This window comes from Manis javanica, chromosome 1 (assembly GCF_040802235.1).
Source record: "Manis javanica isolate MJ-LG chromosome 1, MJ_LKY, whole genome shotgun sequence".
Lineage (NCBI taxonomy): Eukaryota > Metazoa > Chordata > Mammalia > Pholidota > Manidae > Manis > Manis javanica.
This window is the reverse complement of record NC_133156.1, coordinates 116,098,322-116,122,226: the sequence shown is the minus strand read 5'-3', so window position 1 is coordinate 116,122,226 and position 23,905 is coordinate 116,098,322. Positions and strand designations below refer to the sequence as shown.

At 37.5% G+C, this 23,905-nt stretch overlaps 1 protein-coding gene across 6 annotated transcripts in view; it reads left to right on the top strand.

Moving 5' to 3' along the window:
• The window catches only part of NNT (nicotinamide nucleotide transhydrogenase), a 110,439-nt gene that overhangs the window by 51,491 nt on the left and 35,043 nt on the right, over positions 1-23,905 (top strand). For all 6 annotated transcript variants that reach the window (XM_073236435.1, XM_073236457.1, XM_073236442.1 and 3 more), the window contains exons 10-17: positions 5,233-5,386; positions 8,261-8,422; positions 9,460-9,570; positions 10,435-10,580; positions 11,984-12,179; positions 14,336-14,569; positions 15,701-15,861; positions 17,879-18,058. In XM_073236435.1, coding sequence (XP_073092536.1) covers positions 5,233-5,386; positions 8,261-8,422; positions 9,460-9,570; positions 10,435-10,580; positions 11,984-12,179; positions 14,336-14,569; positions 15,701-15,861; positions 17,879-18,058 — 1,344 coding nt within the window. The remainder of the gene's footprint in view (positions 1-5,232; positions 5,387-8,260; positions 8,423-9,459; positions 9,571-10,434; positions 10,581-11,983; positions 12,180-14,335; positions 14,570-15,700; positions 15,862-17,878; positions 18,059-23,905) is intronic.

Below are 23,905 nucleotides of genomic sequence, written 5' to 3'. Positions count from 1 at the left end.
TCCCCTTTAATTTCTCTTAAGAGTGACTTGTAGTTTTCAGAGTATAAGTCTTTCACTTCTTTGGTTAGGTTTATTCCTAGGTATTTTATTCTTTTTGATGCAATGGTGAATGGAATTGTTTTCCTGATTTCTCTTTCTATTGGTTCATTGTTAGTGTATAGGAAAGCTACAGATTTCTGTGTGTTAATTTTGTATCCTGCAACTTTGCTGTATTCTGATATCAGTTCTAGTAGTTTTGGAGTAGTTCTAGTAGTTTAGGGTTTTTTATGTACAGTATCTGCAAATAGTGACAGTTTAACTTCTTCTTTACCAATCTGGATTCCTTGTATTTCTTTGTTTTGTCTGATTGCCATGGCTAGGACCTCCAGTACTATGTTAAATAACAGTGGGGAGAGTGGGCATCCCTGTCTGGTTCCCGATCTCTGAGGAAATGCTTTCAGCTTCTCGCTGTTCAGTATAATGCTGGCTGTGGGTTTATCATATATGGCCTTTATTATGTTGAGGTATTTGCCCTCTATTCCCATTTTGCTGAGAGTTTTTATCATGAATGGATGTTGAATTTTGTCAAATGCTTTTACAGCATCTGTGGAGATGATCATGTGGTTTTTGTCTTTCTTTTTGTTGATGTGGTGGATGATGTTGATGGATTTTCGAACGTTGTACCATCCTTGCATCCCTGAGATGAATCCCACTTGGTCATGGTGTATGATCCTTTTGATATACTGTTGAATTCTGTTTGCTAATATTTTATTGAGTATTTTTGCATCTACATTCATCAGGGATATTGGTCTGTAATTTTCTTTTTTGGTGGGGTCTTTGCCAGGTTTTGGAATTAGGGTGATGTTGGCTTCATAGAATGAGTTTGGGAGTATTCCCTTTTCTTCTATTTTTTGGAACACTTTAAGGAGAATGGGTATTATGTCTTCTCTGTGTGTCTGATAAAATTCCGAGGTAAATCCGTCCGGCCCCGGGGTTTTGTTCTTGGGTAGTTTTTTGATTACCATTTAAATTTCTTTGCTCGTAATTGGTTTGTTTAACTTTTGTGTTTCTTCCTTGGTCAGTCTTGGGAGGTTGTATTTTTCTAGGAAGTTGTCCATTTCTTCTACGTTTTCCAGCTTGTTGGCATATAGGTTTTCATAGTAGTCTTTAATAATTCTTTGTATTTCTGTGGAGTCTGTCATGATTTTTCTGTTCTCATTTCTGATTATGTTGATTTGTGTTGATTCTCTTTTTCTCTTAGTAAGTTTGGCTAGAGGCTTATCTATTTTGTTTATTTTCTCAAAGAACCAGCTCTTAGTTTCGTTGATTTTTGCTATTGTTTTATTCTTCTCAATTTTGTTTATTTCTTCTCTGATCTTTATTATGTCCCTCCTTCTGCTGACTTTAGGCCTCATTTATTCTCTTTCCAGTTTCGATAATTGTGATGTTAGACTATTCATTTGGGATTGTTCTTCCTTCTTCAAGTGTGCCTGGATTGCTATATACTTACCTCTTAAGACTGCTCTCGCTGTGTCCCACAGAAGTTGGGGCTTTGGGTTGTTGTTGTCATTTGTTTCTATATATTCCTTGATCTCTATTTTGATTTGTTCATTGATCCATTGATTATTTAGTAGCATGTTGTTAAGCCTCCATGTGTTTGTGAGCCTTTTTGTTTTCTTTGTAGAATTTATTTCTAGTTTTATACCTTTGTGGTCTGAAAAATTGGTTGGTAGAATTTCAATATTTTGGAATTTACTGAGGCTCTTTTTGTGAGCTAGTATGTGGTCTATTCTGGAGAATGTTCCGTGTGCACTTGAGAAGAATGTATATCCTGTTGCTTTTGGATGTAGAGTTCTATAGATGTCTATTAGGTCCATCTGTTCTAGTGTGTTGTTCAGTGCCTGTGTGTCCTTACTTATTTTCTGCCCGGTCGATCTGTCCTTTGGGGTGAGTGGTGTGTTGAAGTCTCCTAAAATGAATGCATTGCAGTCTATTTCCCTCTTTAGTTCTGTAAGTATTTGTTTCACATATGCTGGTGCTCCTGTATTGGGTGCATATATATTTAGAATGGTTATATCCTCTTGTTGGACTGAGCCCTTTATCATTATGTAGTGTCCTTCTTTATCTCTTGTTACTTTCTTTGTTTTGAAGTCTATTTTGTCTGATATTAATACTGTAACCCCTGCTTTCTTCTCACTGTTGTCTGCCTGAAATATGTTTTTCCATTCCTTGACTTTTAGTCTGTGCTTGTCTTTTGGTTTAAGGTGATTTTTTGTAAGCAGCATATAGATGGGTCTTGCTTTTTTATCCATTCTATTACTCTGTGTCTTTTGATTGGTGCATTAAGTCCATTTACATTTAGGGTGACTATTGAGAGATATGTACTTATTGCCATTGCAGGCTTTAGATTCGTGGTTACCAAAGTTTCAAGGTTAGCTTCTTTAGTATCTTACTGCCTAACTTAGCTCGCTTATTGAGCTGTTATATACACTGTCTGGAGATTCTTTTCTTCTCTCCCTTCTTATTCCTCCTCCTCCATTCTTCATATGCTGTGTGTTTTTTTCTGTGCTCTTCTTTAGGAGTGCTCCCATCTAGAGCAGCCCCTGTAGGATGCCCTGTAGAGGTGGTTTGTGGGAAGCAAATTCTCTCAGCTTTTGCTTGTCTGGGAATTGTTTAATCCCGCCATCATATTTAAGTGATAGTCATGCTAAATACAGTATCCTTGGTTCAAGGCCCTTCTGTTTTATTGCATTAAATATATCATGCCATTCTCTTCTGGCCTGTAGGGTTTCTGTCGAGAAGTCTGATGTTAGCCTGATGGGTTTTCCTTTATAGGTGACCTTTTTCTCTCTAGCTGCCTTTAAAACTCTTCCCTTGTCCTTGATCCTTGCCATTTTAATTATTATGTGTCTTGGTGTTGTCCTCCTTGGATCCTTTCTGTTGGGGGTTCTGTGTAATTCCGTGGTGTGTTTGATTATTTCCTCCCCCAGTTTGGGGAAGTTTTCAGCAATTATTTCTTCAAAGAGAGTTTCTATCCCTTTTCCTCTTTCTTCTTCTGGTACCCCTATAATACGAATATTATTCCTTTTGGATTGGTCACATAGTTCTCTTAGTGTTGTTTCATTCCTGGAGATCCTTTTATCTCTCTCTGTGTCAGCTTCTATTTGTTCCTGTTCTCTGGTTTTCTATTCCTTCAATGGCCTCTTGCATCTTATCCATTCTGCTTATAAATCCTTCCAGGGATTGTTTCACTTCTGTGATCTCCTTCCTGACATCTGTGATCTCCCTCCGGACTTCATCCCATTTCTCTTGCATTTTTCTCTGCATCTCATCCCATTGCTCTTGCATTTTTCTCTGCATCTGTCAGTATGTTCATGATTTTTATTTTGAATTCTTTTTCAGGAGGACTGGTTAGGTCTGTCTCCTTCTCAGGTGTTGACTCTGTGATCTTTGCCTGTAGTTTTTCCTTTTCATGGTGATAGAGATAGTTTGCAGAGCTGGCACGAGTGACAGCTGGAAGAGCTTTCCTTCTTGTTGGTTTGTGGCCTTCCTCTCCTGGGAGAATAGCGACCTCTAGTGGCTTTTGCTTGGCAGCTGTGCACCGACAGGGCTTCTGCTTCTTGCCCAGTTGCTATGGAGTTTATATCTGCTGTTGCTATGGGCGTCGCCTGGCTCTGGCTTCTCCTCCAAAATGGTGGAGCCCCGTTGGAGGGGGATCATGGCCGGGAGGCTGTTTATCTCCATAATGGGCCTCTGTGCTTCCTGTTGCCCCGGGTGTTTGAGTGCCCAGAGATCCCCAGTTCCCTGCTTCTGGGATAAGTGTCCTGTCCTGCCCCTTTAAGAGTTCCAAAAAGCACTCTCCAAACCAAAACAACAACAGCAACAACGAAAGAGGAAAGAGAAAAAAAAAAAAAAGAAGAAAGGAAAAAATGCGCAATTTTCTTTGTCCTTAGCCGCCGGTCCCAGGCACCCGCTCACCGGTCCTGCTGCCCTGCCTCCCTAGCACCAGGGTCCCTGTCCCTTCAAGGCTTCCAACAAGCGCCCGCCAAAAAAAAAAAGGGAAAAACGTGCGATATTGTTTGTCCTCAGGCGCTGGTTCCAGACACCCGCCCACCGGTCCTGCTGCCTTGCCTCCCTAGCACTGGGGTCCCCGTCCCTCCAAGGCCTCCAAGAAGCACTTGCCGAAAACAAAGGGAAAAATGCGCGACCCTCTCCGTCCCCAGGCGCCGGTTCCAGGCACCCGCTCATTGGCCCTGCCGCCCTGCCGCCCTGCCTGCCTGACCCTGGGGTCCCTGTCCCCCTAAGGCCTCCAAAAAGCACTCGCCAAAAAGAAAAAAAAAAGGGACAAACACGCGATTTTCTTTGTCCTTAGGAGCCGGTCCCAGGCACCAGCCCACCAGTCTTGCTGCCCTGCCTCCCTGGTATTGGGGTCCCTGTCCCTCCAATGCTTCCATAAAGTATTTGCCAAAAAAAAAGGGGAAAAACGCGCGGTTTTCTTTGTCCTCAGGCGCCTGCCCCAGGCCCCCGCCCACCGGTCCCGACGACCTGCCTCCCTAGTATTGGGAAAAACGCGCAATTTCCTTTGTCCCCGGGCGCCGGTGTCAGGCACCCACTCACCAGTCTTGCTGCCCTTTTTCGCTGGTATTGGGGTCCCTGTCCCTTTAAGGCTTACAAAAAGCACTCGCCAACAAAAAAATCCGCTCCGGTTTCTTTCCACCCACCGGGAGCTGGGGGGAGGGGCGCTCGGGTCCCGCTGGGCCGGGGCTTGTATCTTACCCCCTTTGCAAGGCGCTGGGTTCTTGCAGGTGTAGATGTGGTCTGGATGTTGTCCTGTGTCCTCTGGTCTCTATTTTAGGAAAAGTTTTCTTTGTTATATTTTCATAGATCTATGTGTTTTTGGGAGGAGATTTCTTCCACTGCTCTACTCACGCCGCCATCTTGGGTCTGCCCCCTAAGGATCGAGATATGTTTTAATAAAGTATTGATGTACTGGGTTTATGTCAATAAGAATTTTAAAATGCAGAACGATTTAAAGAGAAGTGTTTCAAAGACTTACATGTACATGCGACTCTCTACATACACTTTATATCTTTATATACACTTATGTTACAGATTTCTATAAACTGGTAAGTTATAAATGATATTTAAAATTAATTTTAAAAGAACAGTTTCTTTCCCCAGTATTATAGCTATCTTCCATATATTTTGAGATGCTGATTGACTTAAAAAATGCTGTTTTTCTAATTCTGTTAGGATGGTAAAGTGATTTTCCCTGCTCCCACACCAAAAAGCATTCCTCAAGGTGCCCCAGTAAAACAGAAGACAGTGGCTGAGTTAGAAGCTGAAAAAGCAGCTACCGTTACACCTTTCAGGAAGACGATGACAACGGCTTCTGCATATACAGCAGGTGAACATCTCATTTACTAGGATTTAGTCCTGATGATTTGAATTTTTTAAGTGATGTTTTAATTGTCAAAATTAGCAAGTGAAATACTGTTGTCCCTCTTTGGATTCCATAAGGAACTGGGCCTCTTAGAAGCGGTTTTTCATAGGCATGTTACTTCTCTCATCTCTGTAGAATGGGAGACTGCACTGATTGCAAACCCTAAGAGAGGCAGGCGCTATGCAAAGTATTGGAGTGAATGCATGTGAAGTAATAACACATGCTGCTGCTAATAACTGCTATAGGAAACACTTTAAATATAGTCTTTCATATTTTTATCTACATCAAATATATTGAGTAATGATGTATGTCATATTGTGTTGGTGTAAGTTGCATATAAATGTGGCTATTTATTTTTTGTGGTCTATAAAACATAAGTTATGGTTATCTGCACAGTTGGGTAAGACTGGGGAATCAATTTTTGCATTGAATTGACACTACAATCCAGGCATAGCCCTTGAACATTCAACTGACATTCCAAGTTATTCAATTTTTGTAAAATTCACTTTTTAAATTGTTATCTTTCTCTTTATACTTTGACATAAATACTTTGGACTTTGGTTTTTAATTCATGCTCATGAAAACATGAAGAAATTACTGTAAAATAGTGATAAATATTCATTCTGGCTATGAATTGTTAGAGTCTAAAATATGGATATTTGATTTTAAGTTAGTTTCTCTCTCACAGAATGAATTAAAAATATTTAGATTTGCTTAGAGCCAAAACACAAAACAAAAGCAAACTATAAAGAATTAAGGACCAGCACCAGGCACACAGAATTCTTGTAGCCTCAGCATTCTTCAAATTCCCATGTGAGTCCAGATGTTTTAAAGCTAAATATATAACTCTCCTTGAATACTCCTTGAATAAAGAGCAAGTCTCAGCAAAATGACTGAAAAAAATCTTTAGTTGTGAACATTCTGAATACATGGGGCAGTGTCCCTACTTGCACTTACTTGTTAAAAAAAAAAGAAAGTAGGTTATTGTATTGTCCATTAAGAATGTTATCAGAAGGATTATAGATTTCCATTTCTCTTCGAGAATCATAAGGAAATAAAGCAAAGCATGTATGATGGTTTATTTTTCTAGGTTTCTCAAAGTCCAGGTTTATTGCATTTTAATAGCTATGACAATGGCATTAGGTAGTGAATAAAAAGATAGCCTTACATATATATATATATATATTTTAACCTTAAACCTCCATCTATATAATAAAAGTAAGTATTTTTCTTGTGTGTATGTTATGAGTCTATCTGAATAGCATTCTTCAAAGAATGTGATTTCGTTTTTCCTTTTTCTTTCTCTGCCTTTGCCTTCTTTTTCCTGTTAGGCAGATTATAGAAGTGTAGCACATTTGACTTCATTAAATGTATTATAGGAAAGATATTAGTTTATTAAATGGTTGGTAGGAAAACTTTCAGATGAATGATTTCTATCTCAGATAGCCAACACCATGGGCTGCAGATTATTGTAATTTAGTGCTTCTTGACTAATGTAGATGTTTAATGAGCGCTGGGCATTGTGCTAAACACATACTTTAGCTCCTTTATCCTTTAGAAGACCTCAGTGAGGTAGGCATGTTATTACTTTCTTTTTCAGGTGAGGACAGAAAGGATCAATGATTTTACAAATAAGGCTACTCTAGCATGGAGAGGTTAAGTAACTTGCCTGAGATCACACAGCGAGCAAGCATTAGTGCCAGGACTTGAGTCAGTCTGGCTTAAGAAAACATATTCTTAACCACAACTCTGTACAGCTTCTCTGATGTTTAACTGGAACACAAAACAATATTCTATCTAATGTTCTCTCCAGATGGTTGACAGGCCATGCATTGGAACCCTGAAAATCTCAAACTTGGGTAGGAAAACATAAATTAAAACTGCAGTCTTATTGAAGGCCACACCTGCCATTAAAGTAAAATGAATATCAAATCCTAGATGTTCCAGCTGTGCCACTTAAAAAAAAAAGTAGTTCATATCAAGGAAAAAAAGTACCTTATTCAGGAAAGCTAAATTCCAGCTCCCTGGTCACCCATTATCATTCTGTTTTTACTGACCATTAGGTAACCCTTTCTTCTGTTGCAGAACAGCCATCCACATGTTTGCTATTAGGAAGAGCCAGTAATTAAAGATGTATGTTCAGAGCTGACTGTATTCTGCACATTCTTAAATTAATTTGTTTTTTTTTTTTCTTCCTTTTCTTTGTAAAACCCTGTTTGCTGACTTGGTGTTGAGGCTGGAGCTGACTGCCCTGGCCAGCAGTCCAGTCCAGATTCAGGAGCAATTGCAAAACTTCTGTCCCGGGTGGGTGGAAGCCATATGTTTTGGGGAGGTACTGGAGTGAATGAAATCCTTCCTACTCTTAAAACCCTCTTCCTCAGCCAAATCTGAAAGTGACATGAACTTGGCCTCACAGAAGTCCTGTCTTAGAAAGGTTGTGTCTTGCCCAAGTAGAAAATGCTTTGGTAGAGCTTCTAAAGCCTAAAATTCTGGAATGAAAACACTTGTGTAAACACATTGGCATTGTCAGTGAAAGTTAAAACAGAGAAGAGGATAAGCTACACCAAGGAAAATGGGCAAATTGTTATGAAGGTAACTCATAAATTTTACTAGATCTTTAACGATTTATTCTCCAGGGTGGTGGTCAGGAAGTTGGGTTTTGTTCACGATACCTTTAACAACCCCCACCTGCAAGCTCCCAGTCACAGAATGTCAGCAGTATCTCCCTGGCAAGGAGAAGCATTGACTATTCCACATGTCTGTGTGTGTGTGTGTGTGTGCTTTTGATCTTCCCGAGATGATTGTTTCCGGCTCACAGTCTTGCCTCTCTTTCTCTAGGTCTCACGGGGGTGTTGGGTCTTGGCATCGCAGCCCCCAATTTGGCCTTTTCCCAGATGGTGACCACTTTCGGTTTGGCTGGCATTGTGGGCTACCACACCGTCTGGGGAGTGACCCCCGCCCTCCACTCACCACTGATGTCTGTGACTAATGCGATCTCAGGTTCGTTCCTCTCTTGTTTTCCTTCATCTTAGGTTTTCGTGGGCTTATTCAACTCTAGGGGTGCTTTTAATGTGGTTTATCAAGTCCTTGTTTTCAAATTGTATGGTTTGGCATCTGAGGTTGTGGTGTGGGCACTCGGGCTCACAGGGGGTCCAGGGGTGAGGCTGCGAGTAAGAGGCCGATGGAGTGTGTCAGGCCTCTGGGCTGTTCCCATCACAAGCTGTGCAGAGCCACTGTTTGTTCTCTCAGTTGTGATTACCTTTAAAGAAAGGATTCCTCTGATAAAATTTGGAAACCAGCGTTTTCACAGAATCATAGTTGTGACATCCTTTATGGACTTGCTTAGATTCAACTGAACATTCAGCCTAGCAAGTCTACAGTAGGCCACACCTGCCGTCAGGTTCACTGTGAGGTATGCTGAGCAGTAAGCACAGCTAGCCAGCAGGGTAGTAGCTGGTTTTTTTTTTTTTTTTGGTATGAATCCACACAGCAGTCCATGCAGCTGTCCACATGGCTGCCCAGAAGCTGTTCTCTTTTGCTTGCAGCAATGGTTCACATCTGAGGAATGAGATCCACCAGGTGTGGGAGCTAACATGGCTTGGAAACCTCATGGCCCCAGTGGGCATCTCTTATAACAATGCCATTGGCATAGCTTCCAGAATCTCTGCAGGGAACATGGTCAGTTCCAAGAGGTACTATACTCAGGAAAACTCAGAGCTATGGCTTCAGCATCGTAGGGTTATCATTCATGTGTAGTTCCTTCCAGTTCAGATGCAAATTCTCCACCAGAGGTCCCTTTTTACCCTAAGCAGTGTTGTCTAATAACATTATTGATTATATCATTATCAGGGGGACAGAGTTAGAAAATTAAAGGAAGACCAGGTTCTTACGCAGTTCTTTGCCCATGATAGTACTTGTGTGAGAATGGTGTATAAGAACTTTCTCCTTTGTGACTGCGCATGTGAGGTCCTTCAGCCATGACATTTGATCTGGCAGTGTCCCAGTGACGATTCACCATGTTGATGCTTTCTTCATAGGGCTGACTGCAGTTGGCGGGCTGGCACTGATGGGAGGACATCTGTATCCTGCCACAGTCTCTCAGGGCCTGGCCACTCTTGCTACGTTCATATCCTCAGTCAACATTGCAGGTGCGTCGATGGTAGAAGAGCCCAGAGTGCTATGTTGAGTGGAGACAAGACGAGCAAGCACAGATCAATGGGAAATAGACATTCTGGTTTTAAGAATTGAATTCTGCCTTAAAAAAATGTTTCGCTCAGACCACAGATGCTCTCTGTGAAGGAAAATGAGTTATTTTGCCCATCTGTAATTTGTAGAAACTATTTGACAAAAGAATACTGCCTTCCCCAGTGTCCCAAAACAAACAAACAAAATGATGTCTTGCTACAAGCTGACTGGAAAGTTATTGAATGCATAGTTTTGAATTAAGTTGACTTAGAGCTATCACCATGACATCTCTAAGTGGGAATACTTTTAGATAAAATGTTAGCCTTTTGCCTTATCCCAGCCCGTGTTCCTGAAAACTGAAAGCCTAGCACATCACTTGTGTCCGAAACTCATTAGATGCTGTTTTGATGCTGAAAATTCTTTAATGGTTCCAGGACACTTGGTGCTTGCTGATATGGTGTTTTTTCTTTTATCCTTTGGTATAGGGTTTAACAAACAGAATAACCTATTAGAAAAAAAATACTGGCCTTTGATCTTTTGCATTCCCAAGCTGTTTGAATGGCTCTTTACTCTTAGTCATGCAGAAATAGTTGGTTCTGCACTCTGATTAGCAAGGTTTCTTCCAGAGTGTATTTAGGGTTTCCTCCCCTTTCAGTGGAACTGGCTGGAATAGAATAGCTTTTCATTTGGGGGTTCTAATATGTTTCTTAAAATGACATTTATCCCTAGATGGTAAATATATGCTTAAAATAGAGAAATTGTAGAACTTTAAAGGATCGTGTTGCTCAGTGAGATATTGCTTTCTGTTTTACGTTTACTTTGATAAGGTGGCTTTCTGGTGACACAGAGAATGCTGGACATGTTCAAGCGTCCCACTGACCCCCCGGAATACAATTACCTGTATCTGCTCCCTGCTGGTACCTTTGTTGGGGGATATTTAGCTGCTCTCTACAGTGGTTATAACATTGAACAAGTAAGAGGCTTTTTTGCAAATTTTTATTTTTGCCATTGCATTTTCTTCCTGATTTGATTTAATATTATCATTACCAAAATGTAAACTCTTGTCAGGCAAATACAATGATAGCTTTAGAAATGCCTTGGTCAAATAGAGCATTCCCATTCTCTGAAGATCAGGACCCTGAATTTCTAGACAGATTTTGCCTGCTAACTGAAGGTGCAAACTTGGGTTTACCTGTTTGTCCTGAAGTTTTGCCACATGTAAAAAGAGTCGAGAAGATTCTTAGTATCTTCTTTATGTACCTGGCTGGGTTGTTGTAAGCATACAATGAAATTATCAGTAAGAAATTTGCATAGTTTCTTTTGTTAAATACTATTCAGTCTTTTTCCTACTTACTTTCTTACCCTACAAATCTAGTGTATTATTTCTTGTTGTCAGGAAATGTTGTATCAATTCGTTTAAAAAAGATAGTTTAAAAATGAATGCTCTATAGAAAAACAGAACTAATCAAGTTGAATTTTGGAAGTTTCATGTCTAAATATAATTATAATAAGAGACTTAACTATGTTGGGAACTCAGTATTTTCCTTTTATCTTCTATGACTATCATTAGATTGCAGCCTGACAGCAGAAAAAGCATGTCTTTCTTGATGTCTGCTTTTTCCAACATGTAATATTCGTTGAATGAACAAAATATTTTTTGAGAAGAGTTGAAGCAGTGAGTCAGAGAGACCAATATCTGAATCCATATTTACTATTTGCTGATCATTTGACTTTAGGAAAATTATGTAACCTCTTTAAGCTCTGGTTTTCTCTTCTGTTAAAATGAGAATTATGATTCTTTCCTCCTGTGAATCTCATGGGACTGACTTGCAACATAAGTGAATCATATGGCATGGTCCTTACAACATCAGGGCTTGGCTTGTTCATAGCATTTGGTTAGCTCTGGATCCCATAGTAATTCCTTTTGCACTTAGGTTCTTTTATATACCTTTTTTCATGCTCTCAGACTATTTGAAATGCTACAAATCTGAGTATCATGTGTTACTGTTTTTTTTTTGATTGTCCAGACTTAAGAAAATGATGGAGAATGTTAGTGATGCACTTTAAATTTTAGTGTGTTGTGTCTGTAAGCATTACATTTTGAATGTCAACAAAAATCAAGCACATATTCTTCCACTACTTGAAAACTATTATCAGTTTACATTAATGGTACAACTTAAGGTATTTAATATATTAATTCCTAATGATAGGAAAGTAATACTGAAATATTAAAAGCTGATATTGGTTCCTCTATTGTCTGAATTTAAAATTATCTTCAGAGAATTGTTTTTCCTCAAGAGAGATCCTCCATAAGCTGATAGGTGGAAGATTTTGACAGTGTCTCTCTCTTTCTCCCCCACTCCTTTCTCTGAAAAGCTCATGTACTTGGGCTCAGGTCTGTGCTGTGTGAGTGCCTTGGCTGGCCTTTCCACCCAGGGAACCGCTCGACTTGGCAATGCTTTGGGTATGATTGGAGTGGCCGGAGGCCTGGCAGCTACCCTTGGAGGCCTAAAACCATGCCCGGAATTGTTAGCTCAGATGTCTGGAGCAATGGCTTTGGGTGGTACCATTGGTAAGCACTTGTGAGATTTTGCCTTTATGTGAACCCATGCCCATTTTTTAGGCTACTCTTTTGACTCAGTTGATGTTCTTAGTCATTGAATGCTTGCACTTGACTGAAGATTATACCAATTGTGATGACTTTTCACCAAGGTAAAATATATTAGAAACAAGGTATTTATAACTTTATGCTACTGAGGCTATCCATATTTATTGTATCTGCATGGGAGAAGTGCCATGTCATGGTGGGCTGTTATACCTCTTTTCCAAACTCTGTATTTAGTGACATCAATTTTGCTACCTTGAAATTGGCCATGGTATTGCATTTATACCATGGAAATCAACAAATGCTACAAATCTGAGCATCATGTATTGCTGTTTTTTTTTGATTGTCCAGACTTAAGAAAATGATGAAGAATGTTAGTGATGCAGTTTAAATTTAAGTGTGTTGTGTCTGTGATTAACCATTACATTTTGAATGTCAACAAAAATTAAGTGCATATTCTTCCACTATTTGAAAATGATTATCATATTCATGAAGTTGTCATTCACATGGCTGACATGGTTTCTGTAATGTAGTAATTATCACATTTGCCTGACACATGGTTGACAATGAATGAGTGAAGTTCTCTGATAATCTTGTTTCACTTTGTCTTTCTTGTGGATGTAAACAAAAATACCCACCAGTATTCACATGGGAACTATACTCATCCATCACTTGCAAACACCAGGTAGGCTACAGATACATGATTTTGGCAAAAATCAACAAAAGCATTGTGTGAAAGTCAATTGGCTTTATGGAATTTATGGTCAAGAGTATTGTATAGTTTGTTATTATTTGAAATTGGGTGCTATACACCTTTTTATCAGTAAAGGCTCATGTCTGTATTTATATATACACGTTTTTATCCTGAGGAGCTAGTGGTGAAATATTTACCAGCACATTAGCTTTAGGTCTCCCTTTATGTCTTCCTGGAAAAGCATTGTGTCCTTTCTTGACAGTCCCTAGAAAGGAAAATGCTTGTGCTGTCCAGGGCAGGGAAGTCTTTAGACATGACCTTAGCAAATATTCTGAGCTGTATTCTCCTATCACCAGCCTGGAGCCATGCAGCTCCTTCAGAGTCTCCTAATTTGGACATTTATTATACAGGTATTTGCATTTCTTTACCTTAGGACGTGGGTCCCACCCACCCACTTAAAAACCTAGGCTTTCTTATTCTAGCTGTTTCTTGTGTGCTTAGGAGCAAGTACTGGCTTACGGAGAAGGCAGTATGGGTTATTTGCACAAGGGTGAGAATTTAAGGGATTTAGTTGAAACTTCTTAATAATCTGAGGAAGTGTTGGGAAGTGTTTAAATGTGAAGGGAAGAGGCATATATTGATGCTCTGTGTTTGGGTTCTTTGGAATTGGTCCTTGGTTAGGTGTGTTGAGAAAGTCTGCCATTTGAAAGGGTGTTTATCACCAGTGTCTTTGTCTTCTGTATAGTCCCTATAAGAGAATATTTAACCCACACTAGGAAACAGATAAGTATTTGTTATGGAAATCCTTAAGTGCAGTCTTTTTTATTTTATTGAGGCATGACATATAACAATATATTAGTTTCAGATGTACAACATAATGATTCTGTATTTGTGTACACTGTGAAGTGATCACCACAGTGTCTACTTAACATCTGTCACCGTACATAGTTACAAAATCATTTTTTCTTGCAATGAGAACATTGAAGATTATTCTTTGAGCAATTCTCAAACATGCACTGTGGTCTTGTTAACTATAATCACCCTGCTGTATATTATATCCCCATGACTGATTTATTTTACAGCTGGAAGTATGTACTTTTGACCCCCCTTCACCAGTTTGTGCATGTCCCCTGCCCCCCACTGCCTCCCACTCCCAACCCCAGCCTCTGGCAGCCTCCAGTCTGTTCTTTGTATCTGAGTTTGGTTGTTTTGTTTTTCTTGTTTTTAGATTTCACAAGTAAACCAGATCATAATGGTATTTGCTTTTGACTTGTTTGACTAATGCCATCAAGGTCCATCTGTGTTGTCACAAATGGCAAGATTTCCTTCTTTTATATACTTGAATAATATTCAGGTGTAGCCTTTACTGTGGCAACTTCTCAAAGGTCTGTCAAGTTTTAATTTCTTTTTGACCTTCATTTCCCCACAGGATTGACAATTGCCAAACGCATCCAGATTTCGGATTTACCTCAGTTAGTTGCTGCTTTCCACAGTTTAGTGGGCTTGGCGGCGGTGCTAACTTGCATAGCTGAGTACATCATAGAATATCCACATTTTGCTACAGATGCAGCAGCAAATCTCACTAAGATTGTGGCCTACCTCGGTACTTACATCGGTGGTGTCACGTTTAGTGGGTCTCTTGTTGCCTATGGAAAACTACAGGGTAAGCGATTCAACATTGTGCTGAGGTAAATATGTATTGGTAAGGGGGTTTAGAGGTTCATGTCAATTTCAAAACTAGCTTAACAGTAGAACATGTTAGATGAAGAGTCTGTTGCACTCAGAAATATGTAAAAGCCTCCCCCTGCAAAGACAAAAGATTGCTTTCTTTTATTGATCCTTAACAGGTCTCAAAGCTTTGAAGCTGTTTTTCTGCAGACAGCTTGTGGAGGAAACAGAAGTTTTTGCAGAGAGACTAGTTGATCTTTAAACATAATAACATTTCATATGTCATATAACATACACATGAACAAAATAACATCTTCAGCATCCTTTGGTGAGAGATGCCTGTGTAGAGTTCACAGAAATAAACTTGAATATATATTTTCCAGAATAAAGAGAAGCTTACTGAATAAGTTTGGTGATTAGTATGTAGTACTTATTTTGAAAACATACATATTTTAGGGCTCTACCATGACCCTTTTGCAATGGCTAAAACCAATCATGAAAATGGAAGTGGAGGAAAAAACAAACCAACCCACATAGACTGTTCCCAGTGTTTTCATGTAAAAGGGAATCTTTAGAGAAACTGGTTTGTGATTTACGTATCTGTACTTGCCTCTTAGTAATCAAATCATTAAAATTAAGGAGAGAACTTCCATGAAACATAAAAATGACAAAAGAACTTTGAGCCTAAACGTTCTTGTTTTATGCTCTTTGTCTTAGAAACAACTAGCAAACCAGGACTCTTCTCCCTTGGGCTTAGTTGATAGAATCAAAATATGCTAATGTGCTAGGACTGTTTTGAAGTTTTAAATAAATAAAACCACACTTAACAACTTCTGTGTTGGTCATATGGGGAAAAAAGTCATTTTTCAAGATTCCATGACAAAGAATAAAGAAAGTTTGAGTGATCAAAAGAAAGAACAGTTAAGTTGAGCCCTATTTTTCCTACTTCCCTTAATATTTGTTATGTGTAAGAACTCTAATTTGCTTTTATGTTTCAGTATCATGTTTTCATTCTGATACTAAATTTTGTTAGTTCAGGATTAAATGACACATACTGACGAGTGTGTGTGTGTGAGTGTTTCTTATGACACATTCTGGGTTCTGACTGCTTTGTGCTTGGTCCTAGGTATCCTGAAATCTGCCCCTCTTCTGCTGCCTGGAAGGCACTTACTCAATGCAGGCCTGCTGGCTGCTAGTGTGGGTGGAATAATCCCATTCATGATGGACCCCAGCTTTACCACCGGCATTACCTGTCTGGGCTCCGTGTCGGCTCTCTCCACTATCATGGTAAGAAGTCAGAGATGGAAAGCACATACTTAGCAAGGAACTGGGAGTATTGTGTAAGATTGCAGTCTAGTCAACTTTCTCTTTCTTTAAAATCTCTGATGGAATTAAATGTTTAAAAATGACATTACCCCTTTAGAATCTGGAAAATATGGGAAAGTGTAAGAAGAAAAAATGGTCTTTCTTTTCACTTAATTTATTCCTTTCACAGTTGTCACATGTGACATCTTTGCTGCTCTGGAGTCTTTTCAACGGGATCAGTGTGTCGGTGAACAGGAATTTCAAAAAGCCAAGTGTTTCAGTTGCATTCATTAGGTGTCTACTGTGTAGCAAGGCCCACAGAATAGAGCTTCGGTGTTTATGCAGTAAGTGTGAGGTAGTCCCTGCCTGTTAGTTGCTCTCACATTCATTGGAAGCTATGACACCGAGTCAGATGTTTATATATAAAATGAAATGCTGTTATGATGGTGTCTCCAGGGAGAGAGTTTGGCGAAGACTTTCATGATAGGTTTCGTCCTCTTCCTCCTTCCCAATTTTTCCACTTAGTATATTGATACAAATTCTCTAGTTATCTATGTGCTACAGTATAGTATTATATCAGCATATGATGCTTTTGCACACAGCTCTTGTATTATTCACTGGTTGCTTTATGTCTGTCTAGTCTCACGCCTTTTTGCAGACAGGGTTTATGTTTTAAGTTTTTTAAATAATTGCAGTGCTCAGCACAAAGTTAGACATATAGTAATTGCTTATCAAACACATACTGGCTGCTTGAGTCAGAAGCACAAGATTTACAGTGTTAAAATGATACTTATTTTTATGTAATCCTTAGAGTTAGGCCATGATTTCAACACAGAAACTTAAGAAGTTAGCAAAATAACTTTTTATGACTGCTGATGATCCTTTTTTTTTTCTATCAGATAAAGCACTGATATTTGTTTATTTTAAACAAAAGAAAAGTGGTTTTGATATTTTTACCTAATAAAGCAGAAGAGGTAAAATCTCGAAACCTATAGCATAGAAATGTAAAGCTTTAAGATTGTGATCTTTGAGAAGAGGTAATTTTGATATTTAAAAGGTACTTAATGGTTATATAAGAATGGGTATAAAATATTTTGTGAGTTTATATTAATTGATTTTGATTTAAGTAATATATCTCATAACAAACTCAAAATGTGCAGGAACATGTGGAATAAAAAGCAAAAATCTTTCTCCCCACCATCCTTTTTCTTTTCCTGTGTTGAGTGATTTTGGGTTACATTGTGAACATTGTGAATGATGAATTATAGAGACTGAATTCTGTTGTATTCCTCCAAAGATCATTGATTATCATTTTTTACTTATTTGTTTCTGTAGGCAATTAATTTGGCTGGTTTCATATGCCAAATTCTGGCTCCCTGTGGTCAGAGGGCGGGGGCACTGAGCTCTGTTGTTATTTTATCTTTAACAGGATTGCTTGGGTTGTGCCACAAATGCATAATTCAGGAGTCAGCCCGAGACTTGAACAGAGCTTATACATGGAATTTGGGGTTCCTCTCTCTAGCCTCCTCCTTTTTAGAATTTCCTTTTTCATTTTCCAGCTGTCTTAGTCACTCTAAATGCTGTGTTTGGGTCTTCAAACTAGTAAGACTGTGGGCTTATATTTCAATTTTAGCCATTTCTCTTGGCACCAACAGGTCATGTTAACCTAAGCCATCTTGGTTAACTCCATAAAAGCTGGGAAATTTACTCAGTGATGTTACTTTTTTCCAAGTGTAGACCCCTTTCCAGTTTTTGCTTGCTTTTCTTCACTGCCTTTTAGAGATTTTTTTTTAGGGGAATGTGATTTAGTGTTTACACTGTTACATCAGTGGGAGGATTGGTCAGATAGAAGATACTTGTCACCACCAGAAGTGGAATTTATATGTAAATATATTAATTAGAAAACGGGAATGATTAAGAACCAGGATGTTCAATGTCAGAGTTTAATTTGTTCAATGTTTAATTCGTTGATGGTGAGTCCTTGTTCGGTTTCATCTAGGGTGTGACTTTGACGGCTGCCATCGGGGGTGCTGACATGCCCGTGGTCATCACTGTGCTGAACAGCTACTCAGGCTGGGCCCTGTGTGCAGAGGGCTTCCTGCTCAACAACAACCTGCTGACCATTGTGGGTGCGCTCATTGGCTCCTCGGGTGCAATCCTGTCCTACATCATGTGTGTGGTAAGAAACACTGAAATTAAAGGAAATGGCATTCTGAAAATAAGGATGTGTTTGTTATTTCTTTTATCTGCAGTAAAAATGACCATTAATTCTTACTCTCTTCAGCAGAAATGTCAGAATTTTTGGTTTGAATAAATTTGCAAGACTGTGTTTAAAGGTACTCAAGTGCAGATAATTAGGGAAATTAAATATAAAGATGAAAATCTTCTGACTCTCTCTGGTTATAAACACTCAAGATTTTGGTCTGTTTCCTTCTTTTTTTTGTGTATTACACATCTGTGCATTTACTTGTCTGATCATATTGTGTACTGTTTTGCACTTAATTTTTTTAATCTTACAAACTGTATTCTTGCTTTTTTTCTTAATAAAAATGCATTAAAAATTATTTTAAGGGACTTCATACTAAACCATCATATGGATGTACAAAATTGATGTAGTTTTTCCCTAATGCTGTACATTATTGGTTGTTTGATTTTTTTATTCCCTTTTATATATAAACATTTCTTTGGCATTTGTGATTTTTGTCTTAGGATTGATTCCCAGAAGTGAAAGGATAGTCTCTTTTTTATGCTCTTCCTACTCATTGCTGTGTTGTTTCCAGAAAGCCTGCTCCAATTTACACTCCTCCTGGTCGTCTGTGAGAGTGTGCCTGTCTTAAAGTTTTGTGGTTGCCACGATTTAAAAAAAAAAAAAAAAATTAACAGACAAATAGCTTTCTCGCTTCCTTTTCATTTCTAATTCTCCTCTTGATGGCAAAAAAGATATCCTGGAAAATAATTAGAGGTTTAAGTAGGAAACCTTTTCAAATTATAGATATTATTTTCTAAATAATAGTTTTGAATGACTGTGCAAGGTTAATAATCATGAGACTGAGTGAAATTAGAATGTGACTTTATACTGATTATATCCTGTAGACAAGGACAGTTATTCTACCTTCGTTTTATTACAACAGTAAACAAAAAACATTTGTTTTACAACTCAGAATTTCTCTAATGTTTTACTTGAAAAATCTCATTGTCGGTTTAATGCTGAAGTTATATTTTCTAATAAAAAGTTAGTTTTCTTTGGCCATATTGTAAAACAAAGGATTTGATAGCCCAAGCTCAAAATAAAGTAAGAGGTTTTAAAATTAAATCCCCAGGTTGTTTAGGGAATTTGGAAAGGTGGAAGTTGTGTCTTCTATTTGAGAAGTGTCAGGCTTTGGGTTTTTTAAAAACAGATGTTTATGAAGAAGAAAAAATTGATCCATATGTGTTAGAAATAATTTTCTCCAAGAACAAACTTTTTGTCCCTTAGTTTGACTCAGCTTCATTTGGTGAATTTAATGACCAGCAGGGGGCAGCAGACTTTTATTACTACTGTTTTTAAAACGAATACTGATTTTAAATACTGTCTTTTATTTTGGTAACTGAATATTTTTAAAGCTTCAGCTCTCCTGGTCCAAATACTGATTTTAAAATGAAATGGGAAGATTTAAGTTTTAATAAAGCCAGTGGCATCCTGATATGGGCAGAGGAATGGAGGGCTTGTAGCTAGTTCTTCGAGTGTCATCATGGGGACCTTTTTGCCTTTATCCTTTTTTACTTAAAAAGGTTTTCTTTGGATTCTTAAACATATCAACAGTATTTCCCAAATTTCTGTTTGTGTCTGTTTTATTTCCTCTCCTTTCTAGTCTTCATTTTAGTTTCTTCATTATTACTGGTCATAGTTGTAGGTCATATACCACATAACCAAACTTTTACAGTGGGAGTTCTGTAACAGAACTAGAATGCGATGGTACTTGTTGAAAATACTCTTTTCTATATGTACTTCTGTAATTGTATTACATTCTCTTAATTTTTTTCTATCCTTTCATATTTCTTGATCTGTTTTCTCTAGTTGATGTTTTTTTTTTCCTTTCTATTAACACTGCCTCGGGCATGCCGTGTACTGTCAGCATCCCACAGATTTTTTTATTTCTCTACTGTATATAAGGCTAACAAGATACTGTTATAGTTGCCTGCCACTGTAGTATCACACTAGGTCAGATTGCTACTCTGTCTGTAATAGCAAATTGCATTAATTTGCATTCAAGGAGAGTTGAAGCTTTAAAAATATTCAGTTACCAAAATAAAAGACATTTAATGTGGGAAATTTGGAAGAAGATAGAAAAAGGTAAATAAATTTATAATGCATTGATTACCATGTAACTGGTAACATTTAATATTCTAATTCTAGTCTTTTTTCACATGCATATGCCTAAATGCATTTTATGTTTTATCACTAATAATTTCTGTGTTCAAACTAAGAATTTTTAGTGCCTACTTGCTATTATTCCACATAAGTATGTCATAATTTATACATGTCCATGTTACTAGTTGTTTTTAACTTTCTTTTTCTTCAGTATTATTTTCTGTGTATCATTGATTATTTCCTTAGTTTCAGTTTTTATAAATGCGATTAGTGGTACAAAGGGAGTAAGATCTTTCTGTTGGTTGCTGATAGTGATAAAATGATCTCCCCAAAGGATTGATTCTCTGATCAGAGCTCTCATCTGTGCTGTGTGGAGTACTTGTTTTGATGCACACTCTCTATTTTGTCTCATTACGGAACAACCAAGATAGTAAGAAAAATAAGCCTTATGTATTTTTCAATTTTGAAGATAGAAATTTTCTTTCCTCCTAAATTTTCCTGATGTCTGAGTTTTCATATTAATCTTCATTTTTTCTTAGCTTATGCTTATTTATTATAAGAAATTGATTCTTTATGGTTGGAATAATAAAAATGAAATAGCTGCCTGTAATTGGGCATAGCTCAATACTGTGGGCATTATTTTAGGTGCTTTACAAATACTAGCTCATTTAATTCCCACACAACTTCTGGAGGTAGTAAATATTCTCATTTTACAAGGAAATGATTTAAAGATGCTGTTTATTACTTACTGTTGTGTGTATGGAGCCTGACCTTAGGACCTAGTATATTCAAATGAATATACTTATTAAATGAATAATAGATGAATATTTTATCTGTTACCTCATTTCATATTTCAGAATCCTCTCTGGATAGGTTATGGTAGCAGATATATTGCCATATATCAATATCTGTTAATACCACTAATATGTTTATTTTCATTATTTTATTATTTATTGAAGGAAGCATGCAAGTCTAAGCCAGAACAGAGTGGATTTATTATGTGAGAGGGAATGGAATGCATCCCAAGTGGCTAATCAGCAATCCCTAAATTTGAGTTTCTGTTCTGTAAAGAATTATTTTGGGTGTCTTCTGAGTCTAATACTGTGGTTACACAACACCCAGTATTATAAAAACTGAAATGTCAACAGGGTCCAAACAACTACCTCAAATAAATGACTTGCTTTATATCCAGATGTCATATAGACATTAACCTCTTTATGATTTTACAGACCATTTACTTGAGAAAATGTCCAGATTGCCTGGGAAATAGAGAGCTTGCAAAAATGAAATAGCATTTTCAGGCCAAAATCAGACGAAATTTTCTGATTTTTGCACTTTGCCGCCTGGTTCCAAATGAAAATAGAACAGAATGAGGTGGTTGAAAGCCAAACCAAAAGTAATTTTTTGCCTTGCAATCAGTTAATTAGCACCTACAAAGCATTTAAGGGAGAGATGCTAGTAAATGGTATATATGTTCTTATTGCTTGCTTATGTCTATTCTCTGACTTTCCTTTGTTTTCAGATTTATTTCTTAGAGTTTGCTTGAAATTATGTGAACTAAGTGTTTCTTTAATGTAGCATACAATTATAAGGCTTAACTTAAAAGAAACAGTCGTGGACAGTGTTGTAAATACTTTGTCTTGGAAGCTCAGAACTCTTCAATCTGCAGATTAGTGGTCACAGTTCTCATTAATCACTTAAGCAAGCAAAGAAAAAGAACCAACCAAACAAAAAAACCTAACCAAAGTCCTAAACCCTAAACATTTGTTGAAAATATAATGTTGCAATGGTAAATTCAGAGATGAAAAATAATTTAGTTTTTAAGAGACCACATGGAATTAGCTTAATGGTGATAGGGTTGTGGAGATGTGTTTAACAAGTTGACTTTGATTGTTAAACTACTATGTTCCCACTTTTTCTCCCTAAGGTGCCCTCAGAAGTGGGTATATATTAATTAAATGTCCTCAGAAAATTCTTTCCTTCTCTCCCATTCATTTATATAGGAAAAAAGGAATGTTCCTTTTAAGCCAAGTTAGAATAAAATGGTTATATTTTCTACATCTGACTCTCTACAGGTTGTGTGGTACAGGTGATGCAACCTCTTGTATGTTTGACTTTTGTTTTTAAAAGTTACCTATGACCATCTCAATGTCTGAAATAGTCCTTTAAATCAATCTTTAAGGGCAAAAATTTGGTAGAACATATTTCTGGTTATTTAAGTTCAGAGTTCTGTAACTCAAAACCTTCATCAAAATCAGCATGTGTTGAATGTTCTGGAAGTCTCAGGTGTATGGCTGTTTGGATTTTCATTAAACCTTGGATTTAAGCATAGAAGATTGTGTTGAGAATTTAAAACTCCATGTCAGATTGGGACTATAAACTTAATTTAAAAGCATTACTTTAATTTTTCTCTGACCCTCTTATCCATCAATAAATATACATAAAGATATCCCAGGCTGTATTTTATTTGTAATAGTCTCAGCAAGTATACCAGACTGGGCTCTGTAAAATGTGAATGTTTTGTCAGGTAAATGATTTTAGGTCAAAAAGAACAATTAAAAAATTCCTGACAACATTTCTATCAGTCTGTCCATTCAAAACTTGTTATTGACGTGCTGCCTTGGTCAGGTGTGGCCCTCTGCTCATCTTCTCTGCTCCTCTTCCTGCCGCCTTCCCCTCTCTTCCCCAAGTGGTAGCAGGCAGGGCTGTCTTTGGAAAGGCGGTCATGGTTTTTTTTCCCTCTTGTGTTACTACTGAAAATCTCTAGGTGCTCTCTAATAATATAGTATTGTCTTTTTCAAAAAAAGTAATAAATTGACACATACAGCTTTTAAATGGTTTAAACAATGGATCAATGATATGTTTATTACAACTCTTTAAATAGGGTTTAATAATTTTTTTGGAACCTTTTCTGAAGTGATAAATTCAGTTTTGACCATGTAGAATGACCACTTTGATCATGTACAGTGATTTGAAGTCTTACAATGCTTTTGCTTATTCAGAGCATATAGCTGCTTGTCTTTTCTTTAGTCACTACACCTCCAGAGGTCTACAAAGTGTTTTCAAAACCAGATCAGTTACAGTCCCATATTTTAGTTGTGACGTTTGTATGAGAGACATTGTGGGATGACTGCAAATGAGCATGTAGTGAGAAGTGCCTTCTTTTTTTTCCAAATTATTTTTCTAGTTAAAAAGTTGGGTGTAAATTGTAATGAAGCAGTGTGCATATAAACTGACTCATCTACATTTTTGGAAGTGAAATATTTTAGGACCCTACTAATGAATCCAGTTATTTCTATTATAGCTTCTTGGAGCTGTAGTTGACTTGGAAAGTAAGACAATATCAACATTTCTTTTTTTCTTGACAAGAGGGCAGCAGACTTCTAAATAATGTGGATCCCTATCCTTTGATTCTTTCCTGGTGCCTCTTGATAGCTTGTTCTGGTAGCAGAATTCACTTGAGAGAATAGTAGAGTCATCTTGTAAAATTTCTTACAGTTCTCATTTTCTTTTCCTCTGGTGAAATACATGTAAATATGGAGGTATAAATTTCTCAGTTAATATGCAGACACTAATAACTAGATCTGAATTTTTCATTGATTTCTTAATGTCACTGGTAATTTTTCATTAAATTCTTTTTAAAATTTATTTTTACTAAAACATCAGTGTTCATTT